Source organism: Brienomyrus brachyistius, chromosome 5 (genome assembly GCF_023856365.1).
Source record: "Brienomyrus brachyistius isolate T26 chromosome 5, BBRACH_0.4, whole genome shotgun sequence".
NCBI classification, from domain to species: Eukaryota; Metazoa; Chordata; class Actinopteri; order Osteoglossiformes; family Mormyridae; genus Brienomyrus; species Brienomyrus brachyistius.
Window position 1 is genome coordinate 33,620,239 of NC_064537.1, and position 24,502 is coordinate 33,644,740.

The window sequence follows — 24,502 nt, forward strand, 5'->3', positions numbered from 1 at the left end:
GTCCAGAGGGACGTTACAGACTGCTGCTATTTCATAGAGGTTTAGTCATAGAAATAGATTTTTTTCTTTTTTCGCATAAGAACTCCTGAAAACTTTAGTGGGAGTAGAGCTGTTCTCTGCCTGGCCGCCTGGGCATTTCCAGGCCTCTGCCTTTAACGTAGAGCCGCGGGGCGTGGCAACTGGGGCCCCCGCCTTTGTACCCTGACAGCTTTTCGGGAGTGAAACTGCTGGGATAATATCATCCCTGGCTCTACGTCCGCCCCACTAGCATTCTGGGTAATGGAGCTACAGTGTCTGAGAGATCTGTCATTGTCACCCATAATGGGCCCTAGTAGGAGAGGTGCTGGCAGTCTCAGTGAGGGTGGGGCTGCTCTAAAGGTGTGGAAACGGTGTGATTGAAAGGGACAGGGCAGCAGGGGCTGGGACTGGATACCTGCCCCCTCACCAAAGGTGCTGGCTATCAGTCAGCTATGCTGTTTGCTCCAAACCTCATTCTTCTTTTAAAATGTCTTACTTTATGAAATCATAATTAACCAGATGCCTTCGTGCTATGTTAACATGCAGCTTATGAGCTGCCCATTTTTTATGAAGGCCAGTGGGTTTACTGCCGGTGGAACGTTTCAGAAAGGTCACTGCTTCTCATTTCCTGCTTGCTGGGTCTGTAACAATTTGCTGCAAAAAAAAATAAAAAATCTGCCTCCTTTATATGGATAAGTTGTAAGTCAGTTTAGATCGAAAATAATAGTAAACGAATGTAGCTGTAAAGCTGGGTGGGTTTTTCACGACGCCCTTTCGATTTATACATTCCATTTATACAAGCCGGATCCCCAGCGGATCGAGGTGCCTGACTGAACTCCCCGAAAGATCCTCCTTTTTCTGCAGCCTGTGGCATATGGGTTGGAGCAGCCATCTGCTCTGCTCTTTATTTCGGGCCGCTGACTGATGGCGAGCCGAGCCAACGCCCCCCCCCATGGCCAGTGGCCACTGAACAGGAGCTCTCCAGTGCTCCGTGCTGGCGCTGCAGTGCTCCTGGCCGGGAGGGCAGGGCGACTCAGACACTGGCGACCCCTTGTACTCCGTACTGCGTCCACTTGAGAGAAGCGCTGGTCGTCATGGATACTGTTCCTGGGAGTGTTGCGTTGTCTGCCTTTAGTTTCTTGCCTTCTTCAGCTGCTGTTTCTCGCGAATGGTTTTTGCGTGGACTTTTGTGTAGGATCCTCACACTGGTGTGAAAGATGCCAAGCTGCCTGTATGTCACAGCTAATTAATCCTACAAGCGACTTGCCAGCCAATCTTACTATCCCTGGGGTGGGTGATGCTCGCTTAGGGTGACATGTCAGCTAGGAACCGCATTCCTGTAGGTGATGCAGTTCAGCTGGAGCTGCAATCTGATCACTGTTTTATCTGATCACTGTTTTATCTGATCACTGTTTTATGAGCAGCGATTAAATCAGACGAGCTTAAGGTACCAATGCTTTTGCTGTGTTCTTTAAGATAAGAAAGGATGAGATCGAACTTTATTGATTCCTCTATATGGCAAGTTCTTTGTCTAGTTTCACTGAAAAGGGTAAATACAACAAAGGGCAATGTAAGTGAAAGTAGACAATAAAATTAAATCAACTTTTAAAAAGAAATAAATAAGGACAGTTGTGCAAACGGCATATATACATTCAATGTCCGTTCATTACACAAGTGTCAGGAAACAGCATTGCATCGTGGTATTACAGGATTTCCTAAAGACGCCTTTCTGCTGGCAAACCAGGTGCAAGTTTAATCTTAAAGTGAATGACAGTGTGTGAATGCTTGTAACAGTAAATATAATATAAGGCCAGACATTGAAGCCTGATCTGTGTTCCTGTGCCCAGGCGTTTGTGAAGTGTCACTTTGACTACGACCCTGCCCACGACAACCTCATCCCCTGCAAGGAGGCTGGACTCAAGTTCAGCAGTGGTGACATCCTCCAGATATTCAACCAGGAGGACCTCAACTGGTGGCAGGTAAAGTACCCAGCATCATGATTCCTGTTCCTCCTCAGTATCAGCTTCGACCTTAGTTGATGTCAGAACGGTCGCCGGAGGTAACCCACTGAATCCCGTAGTAACCATTAAAGAAAATGAAGTGGCAGACTTTGGCCACCTCCTTCATGAAAGGCACCATTCATTTCTCTGAGCTAAACCCTAATCCCAACAATGACGATTTTACCCCCCACCCAGCCTTAACCTTAACCATAAGTAATCAAACGACACAGAAATCTTTTAGTATTTTTTGTTTTTTCATTGCAGTCACAGATTTTTCTAAAATTCCTCTTGCGGGGCCTGAAGAAATGATCCGCACAACATTCTGCCCAACAATGTAATGTAATATACCTAGACCACACATACACACACACACACGTTTAATGTGACTCGGTTTTAGCCATTATAGTGTGTGGTATTTTACTGCAGCATTCAAGGTGTATTCGCTGTTCAAGGAAACAACAGCAGGAATCTCAAGGGACTTGATTCAGCAAACCTGAGGTCACAGACCTGTGGCCCTAACTGTCATAGTTTCTGATGTCCTGTCTTGCTCTCTGTAATTAATGGCATAATTTGTTTCATCAAAATGAAGCACAGTGGCTCAGCAGGCTGTGCTATTGCCTCAAGCCTCTCTGGTTGGGAGTTGGAATCCCGATTCTGCTGTGTGTGTGTGTTTGTACATGTAACTGTGTTGTATGTGCGTCCTCCCACTGCCCGAAGTGCATGTATGAATGCGGCCCTGGGTAACTGGCATCCTGTGTAGGGTGTACCCCAGCCGTGTGCCCTGTGACGGACTGGCATCCTGTGTAGGGTGTACCCCAGCCGTGTGCCCTGTGATGGGCTGGCATCCTGTGTAGGGTGTACCCCAGCCGTGTGCCCTGTGACGGACTGGCGTCCTGTGTAGGGTGTACCCCAGCCGTGTGCCCTGTGACGGACTGGCATCCTGTGTAGGGTGTACCCCAGCCGTGTGCCCTGTGACGGACTGGCATCCTGTGTAGGGTGTAACCCAGCCGTGTGCCCTGTGACGGACTGGCGTCCTGTGGAGGGTGTACCCCAGCCGTGTGCCCTGTGACGGACTGGCATCCTGTGTAGGGTGTACCCCAGCCGTGTGCCCTGTGACGGACTGGCATCCTGTGTAGGGTGTACCCCAGCCGTGTGCCCTGTGACGGACTGGCATCCTGTGTAGGGTGTACCCCAGCCGTGTGCCCTGTGACGGACTGGCATCCTGTGTAGGGTGTACCCCAGCCGTGTGCCCTGTGACGGGCTGGCATCCTGTGTAGGGTGTACCCCAGCCGTGTGCCCTGTGACGGACTGGCATCCTGTGTAGGGTGTACCCCAGCCGTGTGCCCTGTGACGGACTGGCATCCTGTGTAGGGTGTACCCCAGCCGTGTGCCCTGTGACGGACTGGCATCCTGTGTAGGGTGTACCCCAGCCGTGTGCCCTGTGACGGACTGGCATCCTGTGTAGGGTGTACCCCAGCCGTGTGCCCTGTGACGGGCTGGCATCCTGTGTAGGGTGTACCCCAGCCGTGTGCCCTGTGATGGACTGGCATCCTGTGTAGGGTGTACCCCAGCCGTGTGCCCTCTGACGGACTGGCATCCTGTGTAGGGTGTAATCCAGCCGTGTGCCCTGTGACGGACTGGCATCCTGTGTAGGCCAGTTTGAGTCCCACTGAAGGCATAATGCAGTAAATCGACTCCCAGTCGCATTATTTGGGTGTCAATCGATTAAGAGGAATTCAATTTAATACGATTTCAGTCGAACTAACATGTTTACATGTACTTTAAAAGTCCGATTTTAGTCAGACTAACAAGATAATTTGATTTTGTTAGTGTGCATGTAAATGTAGTGAGAGCTTAATAGACAGCTTATTGAGAATGTCATTGTCATTTCAAGAGAAGAATTAACAAAAGACAAAAATATTGTGCTGATTCATTTAGCTTTTTCTTATTTTGGGTGCTCTGTGCAACACGATCACTGCAATTTTCAGGCTGGAGCCATAGACACTAGAATATAAAAAATTTAATTATCTTGCTAATTTTTAACAATATGCATAAGAACCAGCATCTATATATAAACTGCAGTAATCAGATCGCAGCCATTTCCAGTTGAACCACAGCACATCACAGTTCTTGTTTGGGTAAATGTATTATATACACAGGTATGAGAACTACAGTGGAAACAGTTTGTGGTTAATGTACCTTATTGTGATGGGCTGACCCCCCATCCTGGGTTGTTCCCTGCCTCGTGCCCATTGCTTCCGGGATAGGCTCCGGACCCCCCGCGAGCCAGTAGGATAAGCGGTTTGGAGAATGGATGGATGGATGGATGTACCTTATTTCTGATATGAATGATACAAAATAGCTGTTTAAGCCTTTTAGCTCCCTGGCCTTAACATGCAGTTCATGCATGTTTTGCTAGTACATTGCAAGAAGATTAATGTCATTCTACTCGATCACTGTACAAAGGGTACATTCAATGCCATTTGGCTAAACACGGCCACCATTCTGATGGTAGCGATGGGTAAATGTTGCTCATTTGCAAGGAAGATTTTGAACTTGAAGGTATCCCAATGGTGGGAGACGTGGGCAGGGCCAGGGAGGTGATCACGGTGTATCCGAGACGATCAAAAGCCAAGGAAAAGGCTGCCTTCTGCACCTCTGCGCTGCGACCATCCCTATTATGCAAAATCTACAAAGTGAACTAATGCTGCAAGCTGAACTTTGATTATTAATGGTGCTCAATTTCGGACCATTATACCACAGCAGGTTTAAGAGAAAATTATAGTCGTCTAAGCTAGGCATACATTTACTCTCAGGCGTGATATTACTTTGGAAAACACAGATTAAGTGTCCATGGAGTGTTGGCGCACTTTTGTTGGAGTGGTCCGGCTGAATTGGTCCTATTTGAGTGGCGCTGTTGGGCTGATCCTCTTGGAGTGATTTTGCTGGAGTGATCCTTGTTGAGCAATCAAATCCCCAGAACAGAGAAAGAGCTGTTGAAGTGAACACCTCCAGACTTTTCCACTCAGCAGATGGGCAGAACGCAATACGTCATTCCGTCTGTAGTTGTTCATCTGGAGCTCCTTCCTTTTTAGAAGTTCTGACGGAAAAATCAACACCTTAGTTATCTCTAAACCATGCTGAATTCAGTCCTCAGTTTTCAGGGTACATTCTCCTTGTAAGCCAAAGCCTGCAAATCACACTTAAATGGATAACTCGCGATGCTAACTATACCAACTGACACACTGTGTTATAAAACACGGTCTGTGGTGGCTCAGTACACGGCCACACACATTAGCTGGGTGAATGGGTGGGAGGTGACGGGTGAATGCTGTTCCCTGCAGGCGTGCCATGTGGAGGGGGGCAGCGCGGGCCTCATCCCCAGCCAGCTCCTGGAGGAGAAGCGGAAGGCCTTTGTGAAGAGGGACCTGGAGTTTGCAGGTGGAGGTACAGCCGCTGGCTCCACATCACAGCTGTAATATGGAGTCACTGTCGCTCAAAGATGACATCATCGATGATTTTTTTGTCTTCTTCAAAATACATGTACAGGAATCCATCAACTTACATATGCGTTATGTTGCATGATGGGTTTGTTTTGGTTCATGCCACATGCCGGACACGTGGTAAAATACATCCATTGATCTGCACTGCATCTGCTTCAGACGTCTCACTGAAGCAGACCTCGCTGTCTCGCTGGTGCCGTCCGCAGACCTGCTTGTATTGAGTTCTGTCCTGTAAATTCTGGGCACATGGGCAGCTCTGATTGTGAAGTCACAGGGAACCTGTGAGAAGGACAGGTAGGTGCCGGTGTATTACAGACCTGCCACCTCCCCTCCTCTGCAAAGCCCAGATCTTCTGAGCTTCCTCTCCGCTGCCCTCTGCTAGACCAGAGCTTCTGAGTAGGAACGGCCATCAGCGGGCTTCTTAAAATCGGTTGGCTGACCTATTTAAACCTGCTGATTATTCATAACTACTGTTTTTTGTTATAATTGATGTCTTCTAACGTTCAACCGTTATAGTCAGGAATTTGGAATTGGTAATTAGCTGGCTGAGAGTTCCTGCCCTGAGGAGGGGTTACTGATTATTCTGAATCCCAGAGTAATAAGGCATGAAACACTGACAGCTCCTTTTTCACAGCACAGATTTTATTACCCATCTATTCACTGTTTCCACTTTTTTGGTTCTTTTGTAAATGAGAAACTCTTCATTATTAATTGCTCTGGTGTTTTATTGGGATAACAGTAATGTTTCACTATTTGTCTTCACTATTTTCTGGTTCAGCCCCACTGGTCTGTATTAAAACCATCCAACAAAGCCCATCTGTTGCCGTATTTTGATTGACGGGTTTGCCTGAACTCTTTAATCTCAAGTGTGGAGGTGCTGGACCTGTGTGACACTGACACCTAGTGGAGAAGTCAGGTCACTGACGCGATGTAGATGTGACATCGAAGTGCCTTTGCTTCTTGGAGCCGAGTGACAGGAGTGATGAACCAGAGTTGGATTTTCATTCCCGCATTGTAGTACGTGTCTTTGCTCTTACAAGTCTCAATTCCCTCTGCCAGGTCCACTCTGCACGGGCATCGGTGGGAAGAAGAAAAAGAAGATGATGTACCTGACAACCAAGAATGCTGGTTCGAACTTATAATCTTCTGTGCAAATGTGCAAATAAATATGTATTCAAGCATAACTGACTTTCCAGATGATAAATATATTGCTGTCTGGATGCGTGATTCCAGGGAAACCAGTTTGCAGCTGGCAGTCACAGACTGGAGGATGATAAGGCTTGATAATCAGAGGTGACTGCTCTGTCTTTCAGAGTTTGATCGGCACGAGCTGCTTATCTATGAGGAAGTTGCCAAGATGCCCCCCTTCCGTCGGAAGAGCCTGGTTCTGATTGGGGCACAAGGGGTGGGCCGGCGCAGCATCAAGAACAAGCTGCTGGTGTCAGATCCTCAGCGGTATGGCACCACCATCCCCTGTGAGTGCAGCATGGCGCATCTCGTTTAGGCTTCCCATACCAGAAGCTATTTCTTAGTGATGGAGAAAAATAATGCTGCATGAACCATTTGCTGTATTTTGTTGACCCCACTAGATGGTGCTCTTGGGTTGCTTTGGGGCATGCTTATGCCCTTTTTCGAACAGAGAGCACCATCTAGTGGGGTCAACAAAATACAGCAAATGGTTCATGCAGCATTATTTTTCTCCATCACTACTATTTCTCACCTAGAGCTGCTTTTCTAAGGCTTCTGCAGAACAGAGTAATGGTCAGCTTAGGGCTTGTCCCAGGAAGCAGAGGACACGAGGCAGGGGACACCCCTGTGCTGGATGAGCCATGAAATCTATTCATTAATTTAATTAATTTCCCCAATCAGGTCAGATCAGATACAGGCTAAAATATGATCTGGTGAGTTGTTTTTCAGGTTTAGTTTCAGGTTTGCAGGGACTGTCTAGGAGCTGTATCCGGTCCTCAATGACCCACAGCTGGTCCATGTTTTTGCTCCCTCCGAGCTCCCAGTAGATGTGAACTGTCTGTGGAACGCCAAGGACCAGATTGGGAAACACTGGTTTAGGACTTGGGGTTGGGGAGGGTGGATTTCTCAGCCAGATTTAAAAGAATTCTTGACATATAAAAGAAAATGTGATCAAATCTGTTAATGGAAAGCAATAACGATAATCAATAAAAATGTATGAAGTAGTTTAAAAATAATGAATTACCAAAGATTATTTAATACAGCACCTATAGTGGTTTCCGTATTGGTATAATTGGTATCTGAAATGGTATAATTGATTTTTATGTTTTTAATCTTTACTCTATTATGTAGATGTAGGATCTAAGGTGGAGGTGTGTCACTAAACAGACTTTTGTATACTTGTCTCTTCCATCCATTTTTTGTGTGTTGTGGTGAAGGAACCAGAGTCAGTCCAAGGCAGTTTAGGACACAAGGCTGGGGTGCACCCTGGACAGGGTGCCAGTCCTTCACAGTGCGCATAGACACGCTCCTTATGGGCAATTTAGGGATTCCAGTTAGCCTGACTGAATGTCAATAGAGTGTGGAAGGAAACCAGTGCAGCACAGAAAGCACAAACTCAGTGGGGTTCAAAGCCCCAACCTAAAAGGTGTGTGACCCCCTACTGAGCCACACTCCCATCCCGTACTTATGCTTTTGTGTCCTAGTTACACGTCAGTGGACCCCTAACTGACTATCAGCTTATATGTCATATTGTTATAGTCGCCAGTTATCTACGACCAAGCCTATACACACTTGGTTAAAGCCCCACAATCTTAGAACAATGATTACTGCACTTTTGTGACCTCGTCCCATCTGCTGTGGCACAGACACCTCCAGGAAGCCCAAAGCAAATGAGAGGGATGGGCAGATGTACTGCTTCATGTCCCGCAGCGAGATGGAGTCAGACATCAAGAATGGCCGCTTTCTGGAGCACGGCGAGTATGACGGCAACCTCTATGGCACGAAGATAAGCTCCATACATGAAGTGGTGGAGTCTGGCAAGATATGCATCCTGGACGTCAACCCGCAGGTGTGTGCTGTACCTGTGTTCACTGCAGTCAGTGTGCTGTGTCGGTGTTCACTGCAGTCAGTGTGCCGTGCTTATGTTCACTGCAGTCAGTGTGCTGTGTCGGTGTTCACTGCAGTCAGTGTGCCGTGCTTATGTTCACTGCAGTCAGTGTGCCCTGCTTATGTTCACTGCAGTCAGTGTGCTGTGTCTGTGTTCACTGCAGTCAGTGTGTCATGTCTGCGTTCACTGCAATCAGTGTACTGTGTCTGTGTTCACTGCAGTCAGTGTGTCATGTCTGCGTTCACTGCAATCAGTGTACTGTGTCTGTGTTCAGCATAGTCAGCGTGACCTGTCGGTCCAGCACAGTCAGGGTGCCCTTCAATGGACATAGCTTTGGGACGTAATACACTTTGAGAACAGACATAATGGTATTTCTCTGATCTTGTTCAGTTTATCCATTTCTTTGATATTGTGCTGAATTCCATTGTCCATTCCAAACAAAGGCTGTTTCCCCTCAGCTATACACAGATCTTCATGTCAAGTCTCCCTACAAATGTAATGTTGAGTATTATCTTTTGTGTTCCATCCTGCAGGCTCTCAAAATTCTCCGGACATCAGAGTTCCTGCCCTATGTGGTGTTCATTGAAGCCCCAGATTTTGAGGTCCTGAAGGCTATGAACCGATCAGCCATTGAGGCTGGAGTTGTCACCAAGCAACTGACGGTACATTCAGCTGTTAAAATGATATAGGATTCATTGAGTCAAATGATTGCATCTCCTTGAGTTTTAATTGAGTTCTGCTGGCACAGTGTGGTTCATGTGTTGACAGTGAACCCTAAAGTGTTGATTTATATTTGTATTATCTCCCGGTAGCAGTTGTTGAGAATATTTTTCCTCATTTTTTTGGTAATACTTTTCTTTAGTAATTTATAAACACATTCATAACAAATAATAGTACATTCATAAAGTATTATACACACAGCTATGACTATTTATAAAAAGGCATGACACGTTATAGCCATGTGTGTTATGCATTATGAATGCTATATGAAGCTCTCATCCATAATGCACTATACATACCTTTATAATACATTATAATGGTCAGTGCAAGCATTAAGGATGCTTTGTACTACATTATAGAAGAATCTATAATGCATGATGCATATGGCCATAATGTGTTATGCCTTTTCATGAATATTTATAGCCAAGTTTCTAATGTTTTATGAATGCATTAAATTGCATTATACATTTCCTTAAATTACCAAAAACATGTCCTTTAGAAAAGTGTTGCCTGTTTGTTTTTTTTGCAATTGTTTTCGTGCGACAATAACTTCTACCAAACCAACACCAGAGACACCTAATGTTCACCTTATTGCTATGCATTTATGGTTACAAATGGAGGACTACAAACAGAGGGTTCTGTCTTCCTCAGGTGTGAAAATGTGTGCATCCCCATTCAGTTCTCACAGAAAGCCTTGGGAAGCTTCTTTTTTTCATAAAAATTACTTCTTTGTGTACAAAAATAAAAATCACGCTAGAAATATTCAGTACTTTAGAGTAAAACATTCATTTCAAGTAATTGGGTTAAATAAATCCATCCATCCATTTTACTAACCGCTTATCCTACTACTGGGTCACGGGGGGTCCGGAGCCTATCCCAGAAGCAATGGGCACGAGGCAGGGAACAACCCAGGATGGGGGGCCAGGCCATCGCAGTGGGTTAAATAAATTTAAACCCAAATTGCAGTTGTAAAATTACTGTTCTGAGATAAAAAAGTTCATTGACAAGCAGTCTCACTGGGTGCTTTTTAATTAGTAACACCTTTGCAATGACATTAAACACCAAACATTTATGTGTAGTATCCCTTTGAGAGCCAAAGTCTACAATTGCAATTAATAGCAAAATGGCAAAAACAGGGACTTAATGAGTCAGTCAATAGTAACAATTGAAAGAAAAAGAAACAAAAAGAAAATGTTAAATGTTGTTTGTCAATTAACTTTTCTTATGAAACTGGTATATCTGCAATGTTGTTATAGAATTAAGCATCCCAAGACTTTCTGTGAACACTGTATGTTTTTACCATTTTTCAAAGGGTTAGCTTCAAGAAATCTTCAAGTAGTACTCAAAAATTTAAAGACACTTTCCAAACCCTGTTTGGTATCAGCTGTAAGGAGCTCGGGTAGTAAATGATGAATAGCGTGTTTGCTGTGTATTGTGTTCCTGTGCATTTGACAGGTCAGCGTAGCTGACAGTGATTAGTATGCTGGCTCACATGTGTTTCTTCCTGCAGGATTCAGAGCTGAAGAGGACAGTGGAGGAGAGCGGTAGGATCCAGAGAGCCTACGGGCACTATTTTGACCTTACCATCATCAACGACAATTTGGAGAGTGCTTTCCGCAGGCTGCGGGGGGCACTAGAGAAGCTAGGGGTTGAACAGCAGTGGGTTCCTGTCAGCTGGGTCTTTTAGGTCAGGCAAGTCAGTGAGGTAATTTGGACAATTTGCAAGAGGACCGACTTTGTCATTCGAAGCGAACTACTTTACCAGTGCCAAGCAACCCAGGGGATGCTACACAACTCTACAGGGTGGATGTCAAATTTGTGCATCTCATCCATCACTCTTCTTGGCTACCCCCAAAAAAATTCTTTAAAAATTCCCTTTTTCAGACTTTTTAGTTGTATTTATTTTATTATAATCATTTCTTGGTTTCCGAAAGACGTAGGAAGATTCGATGAGTGATGTAAATGTGTGTCTCTGTTTCTGAATTATCTTCATTTATTTAAACGTTGATTTGTTCTGCAGGATATTTTCTTGAGTTGATCCAACAGCAACATTTTTATCTTGCGTTTCTTTAAGACTTGTGATAATTACGTGCATCAATCAAGGAGTCCCATGTGTTGTTTTTATAATGTTGTGTGGTAAATACGCATCCATCACCAATTCAGTTTGCATCGATCAAAAGCATGACAGAAATCTCAGAACGCGGACCAAATTAATCCTGGTTGTAGCAAAACCTTTAGTCACTACCAATGTTTCGTGAGAAGACTAAAACTTATATTTTTAAAGGCCATCCTCTGTGAATTAAGGGTGAAATCGTAATGAACGAATATTCCCAGCATGCATCAGTGCCTTTTGTGCAAAAATGCACAATGGAGTTATTGAAAATTGTTAAATTGGTGTATGGAATGTCAACAATACACTAATATTTCGACGGATATACTGTATTCATGCAGCTAAATGTTACTAGGTATACGCATCTTCATCTTATCAGTTGTCATTTGGCATGTACATAATGTGTAACTACAGAACATTTCGCGGAGGATCCGGTTTCCTTCAGGTAACCATAGTAATGTCAGCACTGGCAGACATTTGGGGCAGTGTAAAGTTTGTAAAGTGGTTTTGTTACCCAGAAATTCTGTTATGTATATTTGTGGCAAAATACACTTATTAATTATATACTTACGAACAGTTTCATTCAACTGTAAGGTTTTAGCTGACATTGTAGAAAGGTCAAACATGTAATTAAAACCTAACCCTAAGTGTAACCAAGAGGATTAGTAGTTGCTTTTACATCCCTGCATGTCCAAAATAGCTGGTTGTCACCTTGAAATTCCCATTTTTCTCACTTTTATGTTATGACTTCAATTAAATTGGTATATACTTTTGAAGCGTAGCTTAAACATGAACCATGATGTGAAATAAACTGTATATTAGGAATTTTGATAATATATCAATATATTTAATTGTAAATATGCAACCTCATTCCCTGTGCTGTCATCGACACCTGTCTGCACGTGGTCAGACATGCAGTCATGCTCTCGCATGCCCTCACATGCTCGCAAATGTGCCAAAAGGACTGCTTTCCTCATCTGGACAAGTTGCATCAACCTTCAAGAGATGGCCAGGACTGGATGGTCCAAAGTATAATGGTCTGGTTCACTGAGTTGGGGCTGATTTTCTAAGATGGTGTCAGCGAGGACGTGAGTTGCCCTGCAGGTTTGAGGAGAGCAGGCCGTGTTGGTAGTTATACCAGCCCGTAAAAGGATTGTCGTTCCCTTCATCTGCGAACTCTACCTCTTCTTCCTTTTACACATCTCTCTCGCCTGCCATTATGTGTGGAACATTTCTCTGTAGGCGTCATTTAATAGGGTGTTGGCATCACTCTAAGATTTAATTAATCTGAAAAAGGTACAACTTGGACCAGTGTGATATATGAGTTTTGTTCTGAAGTCACAAGGTTTAGGAATGCCAACGTCAGGAGAGTAGCCTATGTTAGTCCAAATTAAATTGAAATGTTTTGTCTCTAATGCTTCAGTGGTGTGATTTCATATAGCTGGAACACTTATTACTATAGATGGTTTAATGCAAATGCTGATGACATAGTTTATGACTTTTAATAAATGTTGATTTTGTTTGTGCCCTGTAATATTTAATAGAACGTCTTATGATATATGATTTTGTTAACTTTTTTTAGAATGTAGAACGTAGTCATTTTATAAAGTGTCCTATAGTTTTGTTACCTGATTTCTTCTTTATGTGTAGATTTGTCTATACAGGCATTCATGAATCCTTTATGTAATGAAATAGATGCTCATTCCCTGTGTGACTTGTCCATGTAGGATTTTTTATTTGAAGGATTACAGGCAACACATTTGTACCTCATTTGCACTAATTTTCTGTTTGCATTGCCCTGATAATTACAGCAAGTATTACATATGTCTGAATTATATTTAACATGTTTAATATTCCATGCATTTTAGATGGATAAATTCTTGTGCTGTGTTCTATGTCTGTCATACTCTCCTTCCAGAAAGTTCTCTTTGAAATGGTTTGATTTAAGAATTCGTGAATTAAAAGCTGCAAAACCCAAATATTCGGGTGCCGATCACAGTTATAGCTGGAAGCCTCATTGTAAGTAAATAAAATTTATCGTGGTTCCAGCTGTTCATATATTCACATAGGACCTGTAGTAAATCAGCCCCTGTAGTTAATTTCCATGTTACTACACTGTAAAGTCTGACTTGGAATCGTTAAACAGCTGATTGGTAAATTTATTGGAGTCATGATCCAATGATTTTGTTAGATTCCTTGTGAACAGATTCCAATGTACTTGTATGTTCTGCATGTGTCTGCAGGTCTGACAGCTAATAACACCTTTTCGTCGCGCCATTTTGTGTTTGATCCGCAAATTATATTTTTATGACTGCTCTTTATCGTCACTTCTAGTTTGTTTTATCAGCCACTGTATAGCAGTTCTAGAATCTGATCTTCCAAATACAGTATCCTTTGTATGTTTCATCTGTTTGATGTTCTACTGTGATCCTTTGAGAATCATCAAACAAACAGGGTGGCGGGTCTGGGGGTCAGGGTGGGGGTGGGGGAGGCTGGGGCCTGCTACTGTTGACTCTCTAAAGACTAAAATGTACAAGCAAGTCTCTTCATTTTAAGGTAAAAACTGATACCTTCCATAGGCTAACATACACTGAATTGTGTTAAAGGCAACGAAACAAGATGGGATAAATATTCAGGAGAACCTCAGCCAGCAGCTGTAGATTTGTGGTGGACCTACATGAAAGCCGCATACATGATGCGTTAACAGCATAAGCATCCACAAAGGGTAATGAATGAATGATCCTGACGCTCTCACAAAGGACTCGCGTTTCTCTTCATGCATTTGCTGCGCTGTTTCCCTTTAAACGTAATATCTGCAGATCAAAGCCCAGTGAAACCCTTTTGATAAATACAACATTATAAAGCCTTCAAGTCTGTGTCTGTGGTCCAGACAGACATACACAGAGTATGACGTCAGTCTTTAAAAATTAAAAAAATTCACCTTTATATGAATGCATACAGCTTCTGTATATCTGCCTAGTGTGGTATTAGGGGATTTTATTTAATCTTTTTTTCAGGCTTTACTTCTTACTTACTGCTGTAATGTTTATACTCAGGTAGTATTTGAAGATTCCCCAAAATCATATTCTCTATATTAATAAACAGATATCAGAACCTCTCTATGTGTGTGGAGTTTGCATGTTCTCCCCGTGTCATCGTGGGGTTTCCTCCAGGTACATTGGTCCCCCTCCCCACAGTCCAAAAACATGCTGAGGTTAATTGGATTTACCAAATTACCCATAAGCGTGTATGTTTGAGTGATCTACGTGAGTGTGCCCTGCGATGGGTTGGCGCCCCATCCTGGGTTGTCCTCTGTGTTCTTTATGTCTCATAGCCTCTGGACCCCCCACAACCCTGAATAAGATAAGTGGTTACAGAAAATGGATGCTTTGCTCTAGAATTGTCCAACCTATTTGCAAAGTAGACGTGTCAGAATGGTGCATGTAGCACAAGAAAACAACTGCAATCACCATGGCCCTTTGCAGTGCTTTTATTTTTTAATATTCTTTGATTGTTATTCTTTAACATGAATATCAGCTACAGAATCAGTCAAGTTGGTCATCTTGAGTGTTCCACCTTGCACACTACTGTTAAATATTCATGTTGTACCTTGTAATATAATGGTGTTGTAATAGCGGAAAACCAGTAAAACGTAGCTCAGAAATCTATCTCTTTTATTACATATAATATGACATATCTCTTGACTACATGAGATACAGTAAACAGATTGCAGATAGACGTCCAGAAGACCACTCCCTGTTATGTGATGTTACACGGCCATTTAATCACTTTCTGGGCTACTATCTGGAAACAGCAGCGCCTGGTGTAACTAGCAGAGCAGGAAGTTGGCGCACATGTGCAGACTGTTCAACGCCCTCTGCTGCCAGGGTGAAGCCATTTCACTTTGATATGCTAATGGTGCCTCTTGCGGTGCTGGTTAGTTCCCTAGGTGGATGTGTGTTTCCGCTGCCGGTTAATACGACATGAGAGACGTAGCAGGAAATGAAGATGTGAAGCTTCAGCATTGACTGCAGAGTGGGAAAGTAGCGACAGAGATGAGTGAGTTATGTGAGTGGTAACTTACATTCTCAGGGCCGTATGCATTATGTATAAATAAAATGTAGGCAAAACCTAAATGTAGGCTAAATCCACAAATGTGAACAAGTTTCTCCTTTCCGGTTTGTGTACTTCGTAGAGGCCCAGGTCAAGTATTATTACAGGAGAAAAAGTAAATGTAATTTCGATACACATGAAAATGTTTGAAAACATTTGATACATAGTGCAAATAAGGTCAAACCGTGGGTAGGATCAAACCACAGCTAAATATTGCTAAATTAATTAGGCGATTAGCTCAACCAAAGTCCAGCAGATATGGGACCAGGATCCAGATCCTGGCCTCCAAAGTAGGTCAGCTCCACGCAGGCCATGTTAGCTTTTGCAGCTGCAGAGGTTGATTAGGCCTCTGTTGGCAAGCAGTCTGGCTTCTATTGGTCATAAAAGGGTATCAACTGCATAATCAGTTTGGTAATTAGCGAGCCTAGTTTACTCACTGCTATGCGTAAGTATCATATGGTTCCAGTAATTCTTTCACCTGGTGGTGTCCATACTGATAACTGAAGTCGAGCATTATTTTGGATTACTTATTTCCTTTATAGACTTTTTCAATAAAATGACTTCCAAACACAGCACAACAATTCAGATGGGCGAGCTCCAACCTAAACTACAAGTTATGTTGTAGCAGGATGGTGCAGAATGCAGAAAGAAGACGGGACCTAAGTATTTGTAGCAGAACTTAGCATTATGATCAAATTCTATGAAATACAATAAATATGGCCTAATCAAAAAGTATCACACCAGGGGCAGTATACAGCACAAAGACAAGGGTTTGAGACAAAAACACCATTCATCAACTGGCCATGACATCCTCTTCATGCTGTATACTTACAGGAATAAATGCAGAATAAGAATTAAATATTAATTCAGTAAATCAAATCCCATGTATATTATGCCAGCAGCCATCTCTTAGATGATCTTAGATCTATCTATCTATCTATCTATCTATCTATCTATCTATCTATCTATCTATCTATCTATCTATCTATCTATCTATCTATCATCTATCTATCTATCTATCTATCTATCTATCTATCTATCTATCTATCTATCTATCTATCTATCTATCTATCTATCTATCTATCTATCTATCTATCTATCACCCGAAACAGTTCTAGTAAAATGTAACCATATGAATAATTGATTTTCCAAGCTTTCCTGGGGTTCAGGCTGCACCAAACCTCAGTTGCATTTTGAGCAGGAGAAACCGTTCTGAAGAGATTCCAGCTCCCTTTCAATAGATGGCGCCATTTATTATTTTGTGTAGATTTCTTCAATCAACACCATAAAAACTTCTTATAAACTATACAGTTGTTATAAAGTACTTAAAAAAAATACAGGTTGTATTAGAAAGGCCTTCCCTGTCTCTTCTGAGTATATGGAAAATTGTGCGCAGTAAAAACTTAAAAAAAAAAAAACCTAAAACCTTAGGTCCTTTTTGTAATGAGGTTGTTGTAATTCTTTCATTGGTTGCTGTATGTCAAGCAGTATGGGAAGGATTTTACTGACACCAGGTAATGAATAACAAGGAGACCTCTCTCAGACTCCTTTATGGTCCAATATAGCTAGGTGAGTCTTGTACTTGGTACTCAGGGTGTAAATAACAGGCTAAGGTTGGAGCACACAGTGAGCATGCCACTGGCACACAGCACCCAAACACCATATAGTCAGGTAATACCATATAGTCAGGTAATACCATTACACCTTGAAAGAGAGTAGCAGTTTAGATACGAGTGTGTTTTGTATATGAAATTCTGTTATATTGTATGCTTTGTGCTAATCTTGTTGACAAACTAACATGAAACTGGATAAATGCAAAGTCAAATTTATTAAAGCAACACTTGATAAGATATTTACAAAAACATTATTACTAAATGAATGGAACCCCTGCAGTCTCTATTCAAAGGTGTCGGAGGCCCCTGTGTCCCCAAACTGGAGACCCCCTCCGTTTTCAGTGGGAGGGGCGTGATCCTGAGGAGATGGTATTCCACTTGATGGGACTGTGGGCAGCTGTGGTGAGACTGGCGAGTGACAGGGTGCAAAATCTAATGCTGAGAATTCTATGTACGGGGGAGGTAGCTCTTCAGGAAGGGGAAACAAGTCTGGCTTCATCTCCACCTGCATGAGGAGAGAAGCTTGGTGAGCTGATTGCATAGCTGGAGACTGGAAGGGTCTGTCTTACAGAGAAGTGCAAAGCTAGAATAATTTACTTGTAATCTTACCTACATATAACTACGGTTGCAAAATTCTGGAAATTTTATATTCCCATGGAAAGTTTCCAATTTGTAATATTTCCAAAATTCCCCAGCTTAACTTCCCATAGAATGGAAATATTCTGCAAAGTTTCTGGAAATTTCCCACCCCTTTGCAACCCTATTGAGAACCGAGTCATTGCTGCACTTGCCACTGGTCTTTGTGAATATGGTTCTGCTAAAAACTATCGCAAATAAAGCTCTACTTGCGCCTGATTTGGAGTCTGAGCTGACAGAGCTTCTGAAAATCATCTGCAAATTCTTCAGCGAGTAGGAAGGTTCTCCGGCTCCTTGCAGTTTTGTTGTACACCCGACTTCCGGTCAGTACTACCTATTCTGAATGCTGCCACACTTGTAACTACAGCTGCCAGGTTGGCAGCACGTGTATCAGATAGAGGGAGAGATATTATAAACAACCGAAGTGAACGCAAAATTAGCAATGTCCAAATTAAAGGGGTAAATCGGGGCAAATATAAAGACTCATTAACATTTAGGTTTAAATCATTTTCCGACACCTTTGTCCAAAGGTGTCATAAAGTGTCATAAAGGCGACATAAAGTGTCATAAAGGCGGCATAAAGTAATTTCCACTTGTCTGCTTGCGTTTACCTTTCTACTGATTTTTTTCTCTACATTATAGAAGCCTGCTCACCTGATCCTGAGATTCCGTTAATGCTGTCAATGGAGTAGCAATAAATATACAGCCTAAAAATAGAATTCATTGGTAGATATCTAATCGCGACACCAGCATCCAATATCGCGCCTCACCTATAAGTAAGATTTATGTTTTAAAAACATGGATATATTTTAGGCCTTAATTTTTAACCTTGAAAGTAACTTTTATAGGTTTGCAGTAAATTCTGCAAAGGTAATTTTTTTGTGATTGCTCACAATTGTACATTTATACTCTGAAAGTTACCCGGGGAGCCCCCCCACCCCAGCCCCCCCACCCCAGCCCCCCATGGAATGTCACGTGATGCGGTGCTGTACCTCAGAATACGGAGGCGGAAGTTCAATGTCAATCCTGCTGTAGTGAGGTGGGCTATAATGGTCGTTTTCTTCGATGGATGGCATAGGAATGATGAAGACTGAGGTCCTTTCGGGACTCCGGCCCAGATCTCTCACATTCCTATCATAGCAGTATTTAAAATACCTGGCACAGCAGAGGATACTGATTCCTATCGCAATAAACAGCGTCACAAACCTGTGAGCAGAATGAGAGCTAAGATACTGCAGAACTACAGCAAAGCCATCATCTGCTAATGAACACACATAAACAGGGCAATGTGCTTCTTGTCAGTCATCACATAACTGTACTATATGATAAATAATAAAAATTACCATATAAGAGAGATGTCCACACCCATTTATGAGATACAAATCCCTAGGAATCCTGTGGAAAACAAGAATTTTGGGTCAAAGTGTCCAAATAAAATATAAAATCAAAATATGTCAATGAATTAATAATAAAAAAATGAAGTATCAAATGAGTAAATAATAGTGATGCTCCGATAAGGAAATGTGTTTCCGATATTGATAGCTGGTCATTTTGAAAGCAGATACTGATGCTGATACTGAGTGTTTGGGAGGATCTGCTTAAAATTGGTTTAAAGGGACATGGGACATTGAACCCTGAATAGGACAGCAGTTACAGACAATGGATGTAAATCCATCCATTTTCCAAACCACTTATCATTCCGGGTTACGGGGGGTCCGGAGCCTATTCTGGAGCAATGGGCACGAGGCAGGGAACAACCCAGGACGGGGGGCCAGCCCATCGCAGATGGATGTAAATATGAAAAGTATTTATTCTTTGGTAAGAGATTTTATAACTGCATTCATCTTATAACAGTTACAACAGAGAAGGGCGGATCATCGAGTATCAGAAACATCTGAGTAACATCTTCTGATTTCACACCGTTTGCGCTGAATTTTCTTTTGCCATCAAACGCTTTCGTTACTGACAAACTAGTGTCATTCAGCAGTGCTGCAGCCTTTTTTACTGGGACGCATTCGTTTTGCAGAAAGTCTTCATACTCTTCACTGTCTCGCCTTAAAGTGAGCAATCAAAATTGTTGTGTGTGATGTTTGCTAGTAGATCCTCCTCATGAAATTTTTGCAGAGTGATGTTTGAAAAATACACTTCTAATGACATTAAAATAATTCCACGTAGCAGCCATTTTACCGCCTGTTTAGTATGAGGGTGGGCAAAGCAATACAAGACACTATTTTAAAGGCAGTTATTGGCGGTAAATATTGGCTCATTTTTAACTATAGGTTGATGCCAATAATTGGCCAATACAATCGGTGCATCTACAGTAAACAATCTCAAGGATGAAAGCACTAGTTTGTAGTTTTGTTTTACATGATATGTTTCTATACTCATTTTACTCTGGTAGTAATCCATTGTTCCCACCCGGGTTCTGTGCTTGTTTCTGTGTGAATTTACTGACTGGTGGTTTGCAACCTTTCAGTTTATATTTTACTTTTTGTAATTTCATGGATCAATAAAACTGCAGGGGCGGGTGGGAGGGGGTTAGGGTTACATTTCATAAGACTAACCATTTCCATAACCATTTTTCAGATGATAACAAAATACAAATGTGAAGGGATGTAAAAAATAGTAGTTTTGTTTTGGAATACGAACCAAGTGTTAGGAAGCCTAATTTAATTTACCTCTAGATAAGTAGATTCGATCCCTAAGTCCAAAACCATACAGTTTTGGTGATCTGATGTCTCTAAATTACGTGTGGGCTGTGAATGAGTTAAATCTGATTGTGAGTGTCTCTGTAGGAATTCAAAAAGCTCATAGTAGGTTTTTATTTACTTAACAGAGGGACATATGGAGCTGCAAGATATTATTAAATCTGATAGTAGAAGGTCTGGCAGATCTGTAGGATCCTGATGGTGCTAATTCTTTTGACTGCATGGGAATCCAAGAGCAGCTCTGGAATGAGGACTGGAGAGTAATTAGATGAGAAATGTAAAGACCTGTGAACATTTGCATATGATCTGAAAGACTTGGAAATGAGCTGGGAAACAGATTTAGCTGTAGGCTGACTAGAAGCTCTTCATGCCCCCCCGCTTACGTTATCACGCCAAGAGAACCATGCAGCCTGGTCCCTTGGATGCTGAAAGGTTTACTTTTTTTGAGTTTGAATCGTTTGAATCTTGCCCCAGGCTAAATGGGGAGCTTTTTCATGTTCTCCCTGTATTTGTGAGGTTTCTTCCCAAAGTTCAAAAGCATGTGGGATAAGTTAGTTGATATCTCTAAATTGACCATAGTGTATCAACATGCATCCTGCCCTGGGTGTCCCCTACCCTGTGCCCTGCGATGGACTGGCATCCTGCCCTGGGTGTCCCCTGTGCCCTGGGATAGATTCTAGGTTCACCATGTCTCAAGAGTAGCTAATAAACAGAAGGATGGATGGGTGATATTCTGTATAGAGATGTCTTTGTCAGTAAATCGTGACTTCATATCACTGTCCCATGGAGATCAGTATTTTATTGCAAGACGACTTAGCTGGCGGGAACAAAGGTCCTCCAGGGCTGCTGTTATTTCAGTCTTTGTTTGAAGCTTTCCCAAGCTGTCCCTCATGAGACTATAATCGACATAAAGTTTACTTTTTATTTCTGTGTCTCGTTTCTTGGGACTGAAATCATAGCTATGAGTGGTGGTCTAAGTGGCTTTGTGAAGAATCTACTGTGAATTGTATATAAAACAGTAAAATGAAATTAAATGGCCATGGATCCCATATTGCAGTATGACCTCCATTACCAATACGTACTCGTATCATTCCCTTGGGTGCACTTTATTACTTAATTGCTTTATTTTATTCCATAGCAGATCCTATTATCATACATTACAGTCTTACAGTTTATATGGGCTAATATTGTTAATGCTAAAATTCAGGTTGAGTATCTGCTCAAACAATGGTGGGGACTCTTTGCTGGAATAAAATATGAAGCCAGTTTCATAACCTGTATTGATTGGCTTAAATTTGTTCCTTCAGAAACCTTGATGCCTGAGCTCTTGAGACGCTGACTCCCTCCGTCAGACAGGTCAGCATGCGAGCAGAGCGTGATGCAGATCTTTATGGTTATGAGGCGGAAAGTTATTTTACGTAACGCTCCATTTACCATTTTTAAAGGCTACAGTTTATTTTCTTTCTTAAATATTTTTCTCCGACTAACTTCACCAAGTTCCCCTTTTCAAAGGCACCGTTTGCAGAACAAAACCTGCCAAGATGTTTTGAGCTTGATGTTGAAAGTTGGAACAACCAATAGACTTTACTGAAGTTCTTTTGTATCATTGGTAGCTATCAACAGCTAACGACGTAAGTCTTTTTGGAGAAAAAATCACGTCACCTCTGAGCCTTTGTGAGATACTTAAAATATCACTTTGTTTTTCTTTGATGAAACAGACAAGAGGGAGCACCTTCAACACCTCTACTTCCAGCACTACTGAAACCTAGTCCAGCTTTAAGACCAATACAGATGTAACACTGGTATAGTGGGAACCCTGGAACTTCGAATTCTTTACCACCAAAATAAATGACGTGGAGGGTCTGGTGATATCAAGAGCAGAAAGTATCTTGCCGCAATGTTTGTCTGCCATTTTGTCTTCTTTCGTCATCTCCATCCATACTTACCCAGCAGAACCCTTTAGCCGATAACGTATAACTCAAATGGTACCAAATGCATGATATTGTAGCATGGGCTGGCATTTTGCATATAGACAATAGAAAAAAGAAAAAATACTCAGTCACTTCCAGGGTTGTAGATATTCCAGAATTAATGTGAATAAGATAAACCCTCAATTTATCAATGCATTCATCATTATTAATCTGTTTATACCGATTCTCCTCCCCATCAAGTCCAGTATTACAAATCCATTGCACGTGGGCAGTCTTTTAAGTCAAATTAAATGTTCACCAGTGAATGGTACGCTTGCCTTTGTAAAACAGACAGTTAATATAAAATTGGTCTGCTGTGCACAGAATGTTAATTGATCATACACAGGCATTGTAATTGTATATGAAAATTCAAACTCACCTTTCTGAAAGAGAACTGAGGATGAGTAGGTGGTCCTTAGAGTTGTCCCCCTGGGCGGGTACAGCCCCCTGGAAATATCCCAGGCCAGTTGAACTAAAAGTGGATATCTTGGTGTGCTGCTGTTCCTTTGCAATATGCACGCCAACGCGAGGCACAGTGCTAAGAGCAGGAATGCGGCTTTTACTGTTCTTCCAGAGTGGTTAAGGAGATAGAAGGCGCCACAGTGCAAAGTTCACAGCGGAACAAGTCAAGTTCCTGTGACTGAGAGATCGGCCACTGTCATTCGTCAAATTCATTTGTTTATAATTCCAATTAAATCTCAGTATACAAACTCACATCTCCTCATCATATATCCTTTTATGGAAGCAACATTATAATGGACAGAAAATATCTATTCAAAGGCCATTTATTGCGCTTTTTCGTTAATATTGCAGACACATCCACTCATCCAATTTAAAACTCAGTCCTGTTTTAAGACTAATGCAGATTTAACACTAGTACAGCAGGAACCTTAGAACCTCTAGTGTTCTACAACTATAATAAATGGTACTGTATGTGTGATCTATCGGTACAAACACAGAACAGAAACGACATATTCTTGTAGAGGGAGGGATGGCCCCAAATCAAGCCACACGAATCACAAGGTATGGACACCCTGGATGGAATGCTAGTCCTTTACAGTTTTTTGTCGTGCTTAATAGCTTCTATACCTTTTAAAATATACAGTATACATTTTACAATAATAGCAATATCTTTATCGTGTAACTCCACAACATAACATAAGGAGTTCAATCATCCATAATTCGTAAATTCATTCATAAGAAACAGATTTGTCATATACCGTTGCGTAACACAAAAAAAAAATACATTCACAACACAAGCGTTGTCATTTCAGGTACTGTAAATCGCATATAAAACCCAGCCTGCTGCCCTACAGTATGTTGCCCGGGATTGGCTCCAGGCAACCACATGATCTTGGCAGGATAAGCAGCTGGAAGGTGGAGGGATGGATGAAGATTAAGCATAAACTCATAAAGTCGCATAAGTGGGATAACACCCAGGCCAAGTGCAATGTTAACTGAAAATTCATACCGAAATAGTGTCCTGTGTTTTAGAAGCAGTATGTTGATAAGGAACACAGATGAAAGCTGGAAGTAATGTTCAGCAAGATAACTGCCTTCAGTGGGCTGCAAGGTCAGGTATTTCCTGGAATTAGTAGGTCCTTCCCATGAGCCATTGCATAGAAAGTGCTGACACTGGGTCCAGAGGTCATGCAGTAAGAAGTGTATTTTACCAAACTGACCTGAAAAAGATCCCATCAGTTAAAACAAAAGTATCAGGATGCAGCATAAGGACACAGAGGTCTTACAGTTTGTTTCTCTAAACAGACTGTAGTGCATGTGCCCTGCGATGGACTGGCCCGCTGCCTGGGGGGTCCCCTGCCCTGTGCTTCCGGGGTCATGGACGCCTTGTACTGGACAAGCAATACTCAGGATGGATGGAAAGTTTAATTCTGGATGGCTCATGACATTACTACTTTTAGATCCCGTCCATCGCTGGTGTTTAATTTGTTGAATTAATGGATTATTACCTGAAATATGAACAATGACACCAGGTCCCCAAACCACATGGCTGAAACGGAGATCAAAGCAACCT

At 42.2% G+C, this 24,502-nt stretch overlaps 1 protein-coding gene and 1 long non-coding RNA gene across 4 annotated transcripts in view; one reads left to right on the top strand and one right to left on the bottom strand.

Moving 5' to 3' along the window:
* Positions 1–13,833, top strand: part of mpp2b (MAGUK p55 scaffold protein 2b) — a 60,618-nt gene extending 46,785 nt beyond the window's left edge. For 2 of the 3 annotated variants that reach the window (XM_049015264.1, XM_049015265.1), the window contains exons 7-13: positions 1,866–1,997; positions 5,363–5,465; positions 6,581–6,649; positions 6,835–6,996; positions 8,356–8,558; positions 9,131–9,259; positions 10,828–13,833. In XM_049015264.1, coding sequence (XP_048871221.1) covers positions 1,866–1,997; positions 5,363–5,465; positions 6,581–6,649; positions 6,835–6,996; positions 8,356–8,558; positions 9,131–9,259; positions 10,828–11,004 — 975 coding nt within the window. In that variant the 3' untranslated portion in view covers positions 11,005–13,833. The remainder of the gene's footprint in view (positions 1–1,865; positions 1,998–5,362; positions 5,466–6,580; positions 6,650–6,834; positions 6,997–8,355; positions 8,559–9,130; positions 9,260–10,827) is intronic. The other variant, XM_049015266.1, reaches the window with a different exon arrangement.
* A 3,758-nt stretch (positions 13,834–17,591) lies between these two features.
* LOC125742576 (uncharacterized) lies at positions 17,592–23,031 on the bottom strand. The gene is made up of 3 exons (XR_007398133.1): positions 22,847–23,031; positions 18,782–19,184; positions 17,592–17,658 (listed from the first exon to the last, which is right to left on the bottom strand). It is a non-coding gene; the product is annotated as an uncharacterized LOC125742576 (long non-coding RNA).
* Between the last annotated feature and the right edge of the window lie 1,471 nt (positions 23,032–24,502).